General features: G+C 39.0%; 1 protein-coding gene across 2 annotated transcripts in view; it reads left to right on the top strand.

The window, feature by feature from the left end:
* Positions 1 to 14,908, top strand: part of LOC138630276 (voltage-dependent calcium channel subunit alpha-2/delta-4-like) — a 69,501-nt gene that overhangs the window by 10,747 nt on the left and 43,846 nt on the right. For both annotated transcript variants that reach the window (XM_069714508.1, XM_069714507.1), the window contains exons 2-11: positions 200 to 281; positions 3,788 to 3,904; positions 5,627 to 5,686; positions 7,351 to 7,513; positions 7,597 to 7,728; positions 9,299 to 9,359; positions 10,980 to 11,130; positions 13,188 to 13,262; positions 14,230 to 14,319; positions 14,562 to 14,675. In XM_069714508.1, the coding sequence (XP_069570609.1) occupies positions 200 to 281; positions 3,788 to 3,904; positions 5,627 to 5,686; positions 7,351 to 7,513; positions 7,597 to 7,728; positions 9,299 to 9,359; positions 10,980 to 11,130; positions 13,188 to 13,262; positions 14,230 to 14,319; positions 14,562 to 14,675 (1,045 nt within the window). The remainder of the gene's footprint in view (positions 1 to 199; positions 282 to 3,787; positions 3,905 to 5,626; positions 5,687 to 7,350; positions 7,514 to 7,596; positions 7,729 to 9,298; positions 9,360 to 10,979; positions 11,131 to 13,187; positions 13,263 to 14,229; positions 14,320 to 14,561; positions 14,676 to 14,908) is intronic.

Raw genomic sequence — 14,908 nt, 5'->3', positions numbered from 1 at the left:
TTTTGTTTTTTTTTTGTCCAGAGAAGGGATTCCTAAAATAATAGCATTAATATTATATGTACTATTTTACTATTTGCAGTAGTTTTTTTGTGCCTCTCCATGAAGTGTTTCCTCCCAGAAAGGTATTTTATTTCAATAACCTGAACTCTGTTGTATCAATCCTTTATTTTGTATGTCACATTTCTCTTCTGTTTTTCAGAGTCCAGCAGTGGGCGTCAGTCTTCGCTGTTCAGCTCCGAGATTTAACTGTCAAATACTCCGGCTCTCTGCTGCTGCAGAAGGTAAATAAACTCAAAATATATGATATATATATTTTCTATGCGCTGTAGGTTTTCTGGTCACATCAAACCTTAAAGTTTGACTCATTCCAGGAGGTCTTCTATTAAAAAAGGGAAAAGTTCAAGAGGATTACAGTGGATATAAAAAGTCAACGCAATCCTGTTAAAACAGGACTTTATTACATACAACATATATATATATATATATACAACATGATAGAACATACAGCATTCATTCAGACGTTGCAATGATGGAAATACATGCCAGTTCATTTATTAAGGAAATTTATCAAGCCACATATTTAGTGAAAAAGTCATTCTCTCCCTATCTTGAATATTATTCACGATATCTATCCAGACTTTGTTGGAAGTTCAGTCTGTAGAACAGGGAAGTGTTCACGAGGATAAAAATACAGGAAGCTAAGGTAAAGTATGTCAGATGTTTTGTGGTTAAAGTGCAACCGATACAAAAAAGTTAAAACAATCAAAAAACATTCAGGTGAAAAAAATAAAAATCTAAACTTTACTAAAAATCTGTTTGCACACCCATTTTTTTCTTATTGAGGATGTGGCATCAAACTATCACAGTCAATCTCAAGTTATGTAGGACTCAGAGTACATTTTGCATCAATTAAAAGGTTCAGCTGCTCCGACTGGATGAAACTGGCAACTTCTTGGTTGTTAACTTCCACAGAAGTCACATTACAAACTGTTTTCAAAGCACGAGTTGTTGTTTAGATTCATTGATCAGGAGGAAAATCAATCGTTGAAATGTGGTTTTTTTGGGCAGAATTTTCCTTTAAATGTCAAAGCAGAATCACTGATGTGGATTAGTGTCACTGTGATGCCTCTGATGATAATCTTTTTTTTTTTACTGATGGAAGGGAAACTAACGAAGAGCAGCTGAACCTCAAACTGGTCCAAAACCCTGCAGACTGGTTAAACTGGCAACAAACAGCGATGGGGATTGTTTGTGTTTGTTTGGATGTGCATTTGTGTGTGTTAGTGAATGAGCCCATGTGTGTGTGTGTGTGTGTGTGTGTGTGTGTGTGTGTGTGTGTGTGTGTGTGTGTGTGTGTGTGTGTGTGTGTGTGTGTGTGTGTGTGTGTGTGTGTGTGTGTGTGTGTGTGTGTGTGTGTGTTTGTGTTTACTAGGACACACACAGGGATCACGGTAATGCCCAGATTGAGGACCGAGCCCTCTTTACCGGCGTCAGGATTTGTGGCCTGGTCTGATTTTAGACATTCATCCATTTATCTGTCAGATTTAGATTTGTCAGAGGCGGTCGGCAGCTCGTCTGCTTCCAAACACACGGCCACCTCCTGAATTTAGAACAAAACATGCGCCAGGAAAGGAACTAATCCGCCACCCGGATGAATCGTGAGCAGTCCTGTATGAATTTGTTTGGTAGCTCTTTAAAAAACAGGCTTCACTCCTCCTGAAATTAATGAAATTTAAAGCAGTTTTTCTCACATATACCTGCCTGATTTTGGTACGTCACAGAGTAAAGCAAAGAAAGTGTGGAAAAAAAACACTTCTTCTACAAAGATTATTTTAAAATGGCCTTGACAGATTTGTTGACACCCCAGAAAGAGAAGATCAAGACCTAAATTAGACACAAGCATGTTAAAGTTATTGTAGAAATAATTGGGTTATCGTGAGATTTTAAATGAACCGTTTTCTTTAATCCGTATCACACCTGTCTCCAATATTATAATCAGTCATTCAGGCTCCATTTAAATGAGCCAGAGAAAGAACATCAGGAAGAAAATGATACACGATCACGTTCCAAGCAGCTTTATGTTCCTGTGACTGCAGTCAGAAACATTATGAACAGGTTTATGTTCAGCTGCAGGAGGAAAATTGAGCCCAGATTGAACAGACGAATGTTGGTAACAGTAGACAGAGAAGTAGATGCAAGCTGAACTTCAAGGTCTCAGTACATCAGGGTCTGATTGCAGCATCCGTTGCTTTTTTTTAGTGCAGTGGGCTTCAGGGAAGTTGATGCAGGAGGACAGAAAAAACAAATGGAAATATTGACAAGCTGCAAGGCTGTTTGGAGAACTAATTTTGGACAGATGAGACAAAACTGGACATTTTCCTTGGTTCCTTGTCTTCCATTACCTCCATCGTTGTGTTCAATCTGGCATCAATGTTCCTCCTGCAGCTGCATCCAGCTAATAATAATAATAATAATAATAATAATAATAATAATAATAATAATATTTACAGCTGTTGCCACAGGAATACCAAACTGCTTGGAGATGGTCTTAAAGCCTTCACCTTGTTTTTTGTATAATGTTCTTTCTGATCTTTACTCTATGACGTACAAAAGGCACAAAGGGTACATGAGAAAATTACTTTTAATTTCATTACTTTTCAGGAGAATTTAAGCACCTTTTTAATGAGCTGTTATGGGTAACAACCGGGACCCCATTTAAACTGACAACTGACAAACTGTAGTTCATTAACATTTATTCAGTACATACTTGATGATGAACCAAAATGAATGCTCTTTTGTGAGGAAACATGCTGCACGTTGCAACACTGTCAGTTTCAGGTCGAGCTGAATGACACTAAGAAATAACTGCAACTCAAGGTTTTTTTTTGTTTTTTATTGAAAGATGCCATCCTCCTCTAAACTGTCCAAATATTACTGGATTAAATGCAGTAATCTCATATTGAGATAATAAAAAGTCATTTTTCTGCAGTTATGACGCTGTAAACAAAACTGCTCAAATATATCAACTGCTTAAGCTGCTCCTTTTCCAGTGGTTGTGCATCAGCCAGGACTTTCACAGGTTGGATCAAGTGTAGGTGTGTCATATTAAGTAGGCTCCAACTTTTATTAAAAGGCCAGACACCTGTACATTTTTAATTCTTATATATTGGCACAAAATACAAGCCAGGAAGATGAATTAAAGCCTCGTTCCAGGTATTCTTCTCTGTGAATGCAGGTCCGAGACAAGGGACGTCCACGGAGGTTGCACTAAATGTTTGGCTCTGCTCATGTATCTGTGGGCTGTTTGATCTAATTGGAATTAGTGAATCACTTAATGAAGTGATTCAGAGAGTAACCCGACTGGGCCTCGTACTCAGATGGATGATCCACATCAAGCTTCTTGATCCAGAGAAAGTTGACCTGATATCTAAACGGGACACAGCTGGCCGTGTCCCCCCAAATACTGAGAAAATACCAATCTGTCCCCCCAATATACAGTAAACAAGACAATAAATTAAAAAGAGTCTCCTTTTATGAACACTGTCAACAGATCTGTCACTTGTTATTTCCCGTTTATTTTCATTTATTTCCGGTTGTTAATGAAAACATAACCCATTAATCTGCCAACTAATCTGCCATTCGTTAATGAACAACATTATTTAACCGCATCCTCTTCAGCCCTAGCCAGTGCAACAGATCCTCTTTCTGGGATCTGAAAAGCGCACGAAGACAAAGTTCTGTTATTCTTCAAGCCAGCGGTTCAAAACCTGTTTTTATTTCTCCTCAGAAACTGAAGGATGTGGAGTCCATCATTAAGATCGTGGAGGTGGACGGAGGCGACCTGGTGAAGGATTACTCCGACGAAATCGAACGCATGTTGGGAAGTAAGATGAAGTCGGTGAAGGTGAGGATGAACGTCATCAAAGGCTATCGAAGACGTATTAAACCCAAACAATCATTTTAAAAATAACATGGAGCCGTATGCTGATGCTGCTGTTGATATTTCCTCAGTAGCAGATCAGGACATCCTTTCACGCTTAATAATGCAACACAGAATATCAGTGCATGTTGTTATAATTTACAGCATTTTATCACAGTGAACAAAAATGATAATATATCAATTATTTGCATGATAGCCAACAAATATTCAGCAAAATTATCACTTAAAGGAATAGTTCAACATTTTTCTGTATAGTAGCTAAATGGGAAGATTGATATTAATCATCTGTAAAGTACAATGCTGGAGACGAGCGGTCTCACGTCTGTGGACCAGAAGAAAGAGACACACAACGGTGTGTCACTTCCTGTCAGAAAGTGTCATTATGAAATTAAAATTATTCCTTTAAGTGGATTAATCTCAGGGACCTATTTTTGTCCACATTAGCGCAGCACGAGTGCAGGTGTGGTCAACTTGTCTGGTATCTTTTGTGAAATGTGTGAGATTTTTGGTCACAACTCTGGCACAGTGGTGAAGTAGGAGGAGCTAATAATTAGAAGGTGTTTTCACAGCCAGTCCACATTCCCTTTAAAACCGCCTGGGTTTTAAAACGCTCCTTGTTATTTTCTAATGGCTGAGTAAGGACCAGCCAAACTTTACGGAGGAGACTGACGTACTGGTTCGGGAGGTTCAGGCTCGTAATCACCACATTTATGGTACCAGGAGTCGGAAAGAGGAGTTTAATATTATAAACAACTGGTGTTGGGAGAAGCGCTGCCCGGTGCAGGAAGAGGTTCAACGATAGAAGACGAAGGACCAAACTAAAACTTTCATCTTGTTGATGCTGAATGCTAAAAGTGAACAAAGAACATCTAATATCATGAAAGCAGGTGCTGGAACCATGTTGAGCAGAAGTAAATGATTCACACTTAAAGCTAAATGCAATTTGTTTATTAACAACACTGATGAAGGCAACGCTGCTGTGGTAATAAATACACTGCATCGGAAACTTGAATTAACTCTCCGATCATTAATGAAGTAACCTGTACTGCCATGTGTACATTCCTTTAATCGTTTGTGTGTAAATGACACACCGGATTAAACTGGATGAAATGGTACCAAAGGCTTTTGAACTGTTGCCCCTTCATGTGTGATTTAATTGCATTTAATTTGTAGTTAATCCGACTGTTTTTATGTTTTATAGCTGAGGTCGGCTGCTGTGTTGTGACGCCAGATTCACAACCAATTCAACAGACAAGAGTCAGCTTTATTTTTTATATGATTCAGTGATTCAGAAGGTTACATTGAAAAAAAATCTTGAATTAAGTATTTATGTAAGTGGGATTAAATATGTAGAACATCCATCAAACCGGTCTGTGGGATTTTGTATCGTTCTGTTCATGTGAGCTCAAACCTGGTTTTCCCTGAAACACAAGTTCTCCTCAAAGTTGACACTAAAATTGCCACGTTGCTACAAATCAGCCCGAGCGTGGAATAAAAGACGTTACGTGTCCGGGTCTGCGCTGCCCCAAGTATGAAAATACTGATTGTTTGTTGTTGTTTGTATTTTCACTCCCACGTCACACAGATTTATTATCATTTTTTCCCAACTTTGTTGTTCTGTGTTTGTGTGGTCTGAGTCTTGTTTATTTATCTATTTTTTTTGTTTTTTCCTATTTCTTGTATCAGAGGTTAGCCGAGTCGGCAGAGGACGCCGACTTGTACCACGAATTCAACGCTTCATTGCAGGTCAGTGCTCTTCTTTAGTCCTGACGGATAAACTGCTACAGTTATCGTTTCACATCTTCCGTCGGTCTCAGCTGTGCTTTTTGCCGATGCTGACGTTACCACGGCGACTGTGTGAACAGCAGGCCGGTCGGCGGTGGACGCCGCAGCAGATTGGAGCTTTAAAGCTTCAGCTGACACCTGAAATTAGATTAGATCAAACTTCACTGATCCTGAGAGAAAAGTAGGTCGACACCACAACATCGAAACCGTATACTGAAAATAAATACTGTGAAGTATCGAGGACAGCGCGCTTTTTCAGAATATCAGAACAGGATTAGGATGGATTTGTGTTGTGAATAGCTTTAAGTAAATGTTGTTTGGAGAGCAACAACAGTCGTGTTTATAACAGCAGATTCAAAACTTTAAATTAAATCATGTCTCTGTGGAGCAAATAAACATTGAAATAAAAAAGAATGAAGGACAGAAATTAGCCTGCAGCTAAGTTTAAAAGAAACAGGACAAACTAAGGAAAACAGTTAGATCACATATAGAAAGCTTTTGTTTTAGCTTATTCATAACAATGTGCTTTAGTTGCAAACAATGAAGATCTGCCAAAAAAGTTTGTTTTGTTTTTTTTGAAAAAAGTTACTGTTTTTTGCAAAAAAGTTGCGATAGGAGTCTGAAGAGTCAGTAAATCCTCTGAATAAACAACATGGTTTAACTAGCATGCTGTGGTTGTGTAGAACATATCACTGCATGCAAAGCTGATGAATAGCTTACTTTTCTTTTTTTAAGCTTTTTGAACCGATGGTTTGATACTTATTAGGTTTTTTATCTTCTGTTGCCGACTCATACGTTATGTTGCATTTCATTTGCTTCACTGTCCGTCACGTCCTCTCTGCTGAGATCAAACACTGCCAGAGGAGCAGGAAGGCTGCAGCACCTCCAGCTCCAGTCTGCTGCTCCCAGTGGACAAAGTGACGTCATCATTGGTTAACAGCTTGCAGGGGAACAACTGTCAATCAGTTCAGGACACATGTTTGCATGCTGAGTATGAATGCAAATTATTAGTCTTTATTAAGAAGGAGAGTTGAGACTTGAGATTATGTTTATTTATATTATGCCAACAACAATATATTTTTCCAACCTCAACCACCTTTTGTTTCCTGAACCTGCAGACTGTTTACAAAGTTGACAAAGTTGTCACTTTCCTTCAATTCTACAAAAGTGAAGTCAAAATACTGCAGAAATGGACGGAGCTTGTTGGACTGATGATATTATTTGCTCCTCCTCCTGCCCAATACCCTCATTGTTTTCTTGATCACTTTGATGGATTGAGCTCATAGCTTGCTGGTGTAACGACCTGGCTGTAAACTTTTTTTAGTATTAATTTACTAATTAAATTAGCTCTTAAAACTAAACTTAACAAAAAAACTACACATCCCCAAAATCTCTAATAATAATGCTCAGTTCAGTTTATTGGTATTAAACAAACAACAAATCCCAAATCATGGCGGCATACAACGTTTTGAAGCATCAAATAGCAAAAAAAAAAAAAAAAAAAAAACATCTAGAAGAATGAACACTAACAAATATAAGAACTTCAACTTCAAATGACAAATTGGTGAAATCGAAAATTCACTTTTACTCAAAGAAACTCTTTATTTCATGTCTGTCTCTGTCAGTTCGATTACTACAACTCTATGATGATCAACACGATGGACGAGGACGGGAACTACGCGCCGCTGGGCGGAGAGTTTGCTCTGGAAGAGAACGAGCATTTCAACAAACTGCTGGTGAACACGCAGCAGAGCAACATCCAGGTTCCCACCAACGTCTACAACAGAGGTCGGCGAGGCTTCACCTTCAGCAGCAGCTGTGTCTGTGCTGTAAAAACGCTCTTCGTCACCACGTCTGTTCGCTCTGTGCAGATCCCAACATCCTCAACGCCATCTACAACTCCGAGGCGTTAAACGACATCTTCATCGGTAACTTCCAGAAGGACCCCACGCTCACCTGGCAGTTCTTCGGCAGCTCCACCGGCTTCTTCAGGATCTACCCCGGTCAGTTTAACATTAATGTCATGAAGGACAGAGGAGATGGATTTTTTTTTTTTGGTCCAGCTGAAATTAAATCACAGCACACATATCGGCTCTGTAAATGATTATATCTTTATATTTATATTCCTCTTTGTTAGGAAAAAGCCTTGAGATGTACCATCGCTCAAAAACAAACCAAGACATCCAGCAAAGGAAACAAAAAAGTTACAGCATGCTAATCAACAATACCGAACTCAAACATAATACACGTGAAATAATTAGGCACCCAGAAACAGGAAAAGATACTCCACATACTCCAAGATGATATAGATCAAATATTTATAGGTAAGTTAATCCAATCGGTGTGAACGGACAGCCAATAACAAATCTGCATCGTTTATTAAAAGATATGTCAAGTGGAAGAAGATTTGTTTTGGGTGCAACCTAATGAATAATGTCAACATAATCCCAAATTGGTAAAAAAAAGCTTCTTTCTGACACTAAGTGAAAAAAACATTCTGGATAAGAGGAAGAGCACTAATAGCATAATTCATTTTTTTCAGGATTTTGTCAATATAGCATTTGAATGAAAGTTCAGAGTCAAGAGATATTTGACATCTTTTGGTTTCATGTCTTTGCATTAACCATTTAATTCTTCTTTAGTGTGCGTGTGGATGGAGAATTTGTTCTTATTCAGACAATAATGAGTTAAATTTGAAGTGGTGATGACACCATTCAAGCAGAAAGTTACACTAACAGCTAAACAGCGACACATCACAAGAACCACATATGATTCATAGAAAGCAGAGAAGTAAGTTCTTTATGGATAATTATGGGCTGCGTTCAAAATCAGTCTGTTCTGTTGTAATAAGCAGCAGAATGTTATTTTGGAACCTGATGTTGACTTAGTTTCAGTCAAATTTGATTAATTTGATTTTTGGTAGTTTTCGTCACTAAAGGTTTAAAACCTTTGAGTCAAATTTTCTTCTGATATCTTCAATTAATTTTTAGTTTTTTTGAAATTCTTTAATAAGTTTGCGAGTACAGCCATCGCCGTCTTTGTGTTCAGTTATTACTGTCAGAGGTGATTATTTTTTCATTGAGAGGTTAATGAAAAGGCTCAGTTTACTCATTCACACACACACACACACACACACACACACACACACACACACACACACACACACACACACACACACACACACACACACACACTGCAGTGATACAACAGACGGACTCCCTTTAGTAAATCCCGTCGAATAACATCATTTCCAAACTCTGTCTGTTCGTCCTGCTGACTCAGCATTCAGCGTCTGATGGTTGTAGATAATAAGTACAATACAGAAATGTGCAAACAAATACAACTGATGTTTTGTGACTATAAAATGATTAGAATCCCACCAGAGTTTAATATAGTTTATAGTTATTGTCACTCCCCAAATAAACATAATATCCATGTTTCTGTATTCCTGAGTCAGTTTTGTGGATTGATCCGTGTTACATGTTTTACATGTAAATTCCACATCAACCGTCCTGAGCCATTGATATTATCAGATAAGACGTCTGTTCACGGACTCCATGTGTTCTTCGTCAGGTATTAAATGGACTCCGGACGCCAACGGTGTGGCCACCTTCGACTGCAGGAACAGAAACTGGTGAGTCGGCTCTCCTCACCTGGTCTCATATGGAACAACGATTGTGGGTGTTTGTCAAGTTTCTAGCAGGAAACTTAAAAACTGCGAATGTTTTCTGATCTGGTAAATGGACAACAAGGTTTAGAAAACTGAAGGCTCCTTTTTAAGCTTTGGCTGTGATAGTTTTAGGAAAAGGAGTTTGTTGTGAGACAGAGAATCTTTCATGGGTCCAGAGTTTCTCATTACTTTGCTATTTAGAAACAAGTTTCATTATTCACAACCACAAGAGGTCACTTCTCTGCATGGGCTGTTTTGAAAACTGTCATAATTCCCTAATGAAGACTTATTTTATTCTCCAGAGGAAAGCAGAGCTGCATTTCAGCTGTTTTTTGTTGGTACTTTCTTTTTCTTGTGGGAAAAAGAAAAGTTCCCAAAATGATGAAGACTTGTTGAGTCACTAGCTTTCACAGTTAAACACCAACACTAAGGACTTAACTTATTAGATATTTGATGTTGGGGTACTGTGTTGCAGGAAATTTTTCTTATCTTCTTGTTGTATATTTTGCCTATATCACAACAGGAAGTAGTACAATACAACAAGGGAGGAAATCCCGTTGAAGCGCTGAGTTTCTCTTTAAAGCTGTCTTGACTGGGCCGTGTGCTGGCTGAGCAGTGGCCAGCCGGAGTCCTGATCCTCTGCAAAAGACGATAAGCTGCTCCTTAGCTGGGTCACTGCAGCCCACATGGCACCATATGTGACTGTTCATGCATTTCTGAATAATACCAGCAAAGCGCATATGTCCCTGAACGCCTCATCATGCCGCATTACTGCAGCTGAGCGGCCAGAGCTGCTGAATGCATCTGCAGGGAGACATTGTCAGACTGATGAATTTATAATACTTTATAATACAACTGATACTAATATTTTAGTAATTAGTATTGTTTGTATTACACCTCATGTTTTAATCACAGTTTTCATCTCAAAAAAACATTTCTACCATTTTAATTTGGAGTATGAAGATGTATTTTTGATCATATTAAAAAAATATTCTAAAGTCAAGGTTGATTTGATTTGATATATTTTGCACAAATTAAAAAAATATTATGTGCAGTGCAGAGGCAAAAAACTGATCATGTTAAAAGTTCACAGTTATAGGAAACAGAAAGTTTTCAAGCAGACATAATATTTCCATATAAAAATAATGAAAACAAATAACAACAAAATGTATAACAACCACAGCAAAAACAATGAAGTCAATATGAAAGCAAAGAGATATGAGTACGGTGATGGATGAGAGTTTAACAACGTCCACCTCATCCCACAGGTGAAGGGAGCCTGCTCAGGTGACGAAAAATAAATTAAAAGACGTATGTATGCTGGGGTTTTTAATTATTATTTAAAAGGACAATACTGAATACAATTTCTGTTAAAATGCTGGGGTTAGTTTGCTAGTTACAAAAAAAATTACGTAACACAGCAAAGCATTTGTTTCGAACGGTGCGTGAAGCCTTCCGCCAGCAGTTCAATATATAATTCACAGCTTCAGGATCTTTGCCAATAATTGTCCTGTCGGGTTTTATTTCTGACATCCTGATGTGAATCTAAACATCGCCTCAGTTTCCTCCACTTCCTGTTCACAGGTACATCCAGGCAGCTACGTCTCCAAAGGACATCATCATCATGGTGGACATCAGCGGCAGCATGAAGGGGCTGAAGATGACCATCGCAAAACACACCATCAACACCATCCTGGACACGCTGGGAGAGAACGACTTCGTCAACGTCATTGCTGTGAGACACTTTCAGACCATCTCAGCACGCGGCGTCATGTTGCTTCGTTACTCACAGCAGAGTTTGGGGTGGAACTTAAGTTTCTGCCTCCGCCATTAAGGTGCAGTTTACATCCGTAGGAGCTTTCAGACCAAACAGCTTTTGCACCACCCGATAGGAGTTCTGGAATAATGTAAGCGTCTTCGTGACATTCAACAACCAAAAAAACATGCCTTGCCTATTGGACTAATGGACCGTTCCATTAGTCCGATAGGTAAGGCATGTTTTTTTATATAACACATTTCAACAACAAAGCAATTCAAAGTGCTTCACATAAAACCATTAAAAGCATCAAAACATGAGGCAAAAGAAAAGAAACAATTAAGAACATTGATTGAAACATTAAAAACAGTCATTAAAACTTTAAACAAGCTAAAGATAGAATCAAAGTTACAGAAATACAATACAGGAGAAAAATACAGAAATGCAAGAAATTGATCAACATCTTGAATCTGGTTCAATTAAAGGCAGCAAACAGAAAAGTCTTCAATGTTGATTTGAAGCAGCTGAGAGTCTCAGCAGACCTGAAGCTTTCTGGGAGTTTGTTCCAGATATGAGGAACATAGAAACTGAACGCTGCTTCTCTGGCGACAGGAAGTAGACCTCTAATCCTCAATATAGTCTTCAGGTGATAGCAGGCTGATTTTGTAATTGTCTTGATATGTGTGTTCAGATTGAGGTCTGAATCCATAACTACAGATTTCTGGCTCAGTTTGTGGTTTTTAACATCAGAGAATGAAGCTGAGCGCTGACTTTCAATCGTTCATCTTTGGCTCCCAAAAAAATGACTTCTGTTTCATCTTCGTTTAATTGAAGAACATTTTGGCACATCCAGTTGTTGATTAGTTCAATGCATTTACAACCCTTGTATGGGATTATAGTCCCCTGGCGATATAGTTATGTAGATTTGTGTGTCGTGTGCATATTTATGATAACACACTCTATTTCTTTCCATAATCTGAGCCAGTGGAAGCATGTAGATGTTGAACAGAAGAGGCCCCAGAATCGAACCTTAGGGAACACCACACGTCATTTTAGTGCGCTCTGATGTGAATTAGCTGCAGACACAAAGTATTCTCGGTTCTTCAAGTAGGATTCAAACCAGTTTAGTGCCGGAAAGTCCCACCCAGATTTTTAGTCTGTTTACTAGTATGTCGTGGTCGACCGTGTCGATAAAGAGATAATTGGCACATCTACAGTTTGAAGACGCAGCCAGCTGTTCTGAAGTTACTGTGGACGGGGTCAGCAACAAAACCTATTTTAACCACCAAATCAAAGGCCCACATGAATATCAGTTTCAGTGTGTGCTGTGAATATTTTCACGGCTTACCTTGCCATCAGACATCTCGTTCCAACATGGAACTGCATCGTTGAACCAGCAGTGCCGTCGGTAGTTCAAATCTGTCCAGATTTGATTTGTCTGTCCAGACTCATATTTTTTACCACAAATGCATCCTTGCAAGCGAACGTTTGTGCCAAATTTGAAGGAATTCCCCCAAGGTGCTCCTGAGATATTGCCTTCACAAGAATGGGACGCACGAACGCACAACCTGAAAACATGATGGCCTTGACATGCTGCTGAGGGAAACGATTACTATTTTGGACACATTCAAGGCCAGAAAATCACACGTGAAACTTTTATGCCTCCAAAACGTGAGACTGTCACGCCGAGAGAGGCCAAAGCGTTGCCATCTCACGTTTTGCTGGAGTGGACATGCGTGTCTATTTCACGCTTCGCTGTGATACTTGGTTTGTTCTGTGTGTGAAGTGTTCGTGTCCTGCAATCGTTGCACTTCACATTTTGACTAGCAACTGAAAGATTTCATATAATGAATACAGTATATCAATAATTGTATTCATTTCTGAGTTACCCCATTAACAAACAGAATTATAAGTTAGTCTTTCCCGATGCACAGCTGGGCTCTCCCAGTGCTCTGTTACTGGTGGAGGGATTTGAACCAGCGACAGCCATTTGCTCATGAACCTGTCCGTCCATGTGTGTCTCCTCTCGTCCACAGTACACCGACTACGTTCGTTACGTGGAGCCGTGCTTCAAAGGAACTCTGGTCCAGGCCGACTTGGACAACCGAGAGGTAACACCATTATCTGCTTTATGGGGGTTACAGAGCTGAGAGGCGTCTTAGCAGCCTCTACACACATATACACACACACACACACACACACACACACACAGTAAAACCCTCAGTGCCATCATCAGATCTCTTGGCCTACTTCTTCAAATGTCACAGTAAATCCACCTGGAGCGCAGTGTGTCTGTTGTTGCAGGGCAGGTTCAGTCATCAATCAATTAATCAATCAATCAAACAGACTTTACTTGTGTAGCACTTTTCTCACACACACACACACACACACACACACACACACACACACACACACACACACACACACACACACACACACACACACACACACACACACACACACACACACACACACACTCCCAACCAGCCACGCTCAACGCCGTAAATAAACACATTGTAAAGAACAGACTCTGTAAATTCAGACAAACTCTGTCGCTCAGATATGTAATGAGGAAAAGAAGTAATTTGATTTCAATAATATACAAAAAATTAAATAAATTTAAAATACAAAAATTAATTAATAAAAACAACTAAAATGCGTCGATAAATAGTCAAATATATCAGTAAAGTTAATGTATTTTTTTTTAAATGGAATAAACATCTATATACCTAAAGTAAATACATTTCAATTTATATTTGAATGAACTAATATGGTAAAATAGATAATTGATTAGATACATAAAATAAATTAAATTAAATTAAAGGCCAGACAAAAAAGTTGATGTTTACTCAAAGGGGTTACGGCTAAATGGTCAAAGACAACAACCACTAATACTGTCATATGAAATAAATAAATATAAATATATATATAATGATAAATATATAATATAATATAAAAATTCAGCCTCCAGAATAATTCGGCTGAAACAATCTGTTTGTAAAAGGCTGCTGGTGAAATAATGGCGACTACATGAATCACACTGCTGGTGTCAGAAACATCTGTCACTCCATCTTTCAGCACTTCAAGCAGCTGGTGGAGGAGCTGCACGTCAAAGGAGAGGCGAAGATCAAAAACGCCATGAAGGAGTCCTTCAAAATCCTCAACGAGGTTTGTGTCCCTCTTTGGGGTCAGAGGTCATCTCTCCCGTTAAACAAAAGCTTTCTATACAAAAATCTTCTTTGACGGAGTTTATATGAAACCGGTGCTGTGTATAAACTGTGTGTGTGTGTGTGTGTGTGTGTGTGTGTGTGTGTGTGTGTGTGTGTGTGTGTGTGTGTGTGTGTGTGTGTGTGTGTGTGTGTGTGTGTGTGTGTGTGTGTGTGTGTGTGTGTGTGTGTGTGTGTGTGCAGGCGAGGGCCAAAGGTCAGGGCAGCATGTGTAACCAGGCCATCATGCTGATCACAGACGGAGCGATGGAGGACTTCGAGTCCGTCTTTGAGGAGTTCAACTGGCCAGAGCGCCGGGTGAGAACCAGGAAATGACATCACTGCCCGTCTCCCCACATCTATTCTCTTTAAAAAAAAATAATAACTACAGCAACCTACACTATATGTCTGTGTGCATATATCTGTGTACGAATTTAATATACTTTATAATACTATTTGCATGTAAAGAATGTGAAAGGGTGAAAAACTACTGAACATTTCCCTAAATATTATCAGAGATACAATAAATAAAAAATCCATTGAAAGGGTTC

This window comes from Brachyistius frenatus, unplaced genomic scaffold, assembly GCF_029030835.1.
Source record: "Brachyistius frenatus isolate BFR_SWC_R1_liver_20210118 unplaced genomic scaffold, ASM2903083v1 Contig_131, whole genome shotgun sequence".
In the NCBI taxonomy this organism is placed as follows: Eukaryota; Metazoa; Chordata; class Actinopteri; family Embiotocidae; genus Brachyistius; species Brachyistius frenatus.
This window is presented reverse-complemented; position numbering and strand designations above follow the sequence as displayed.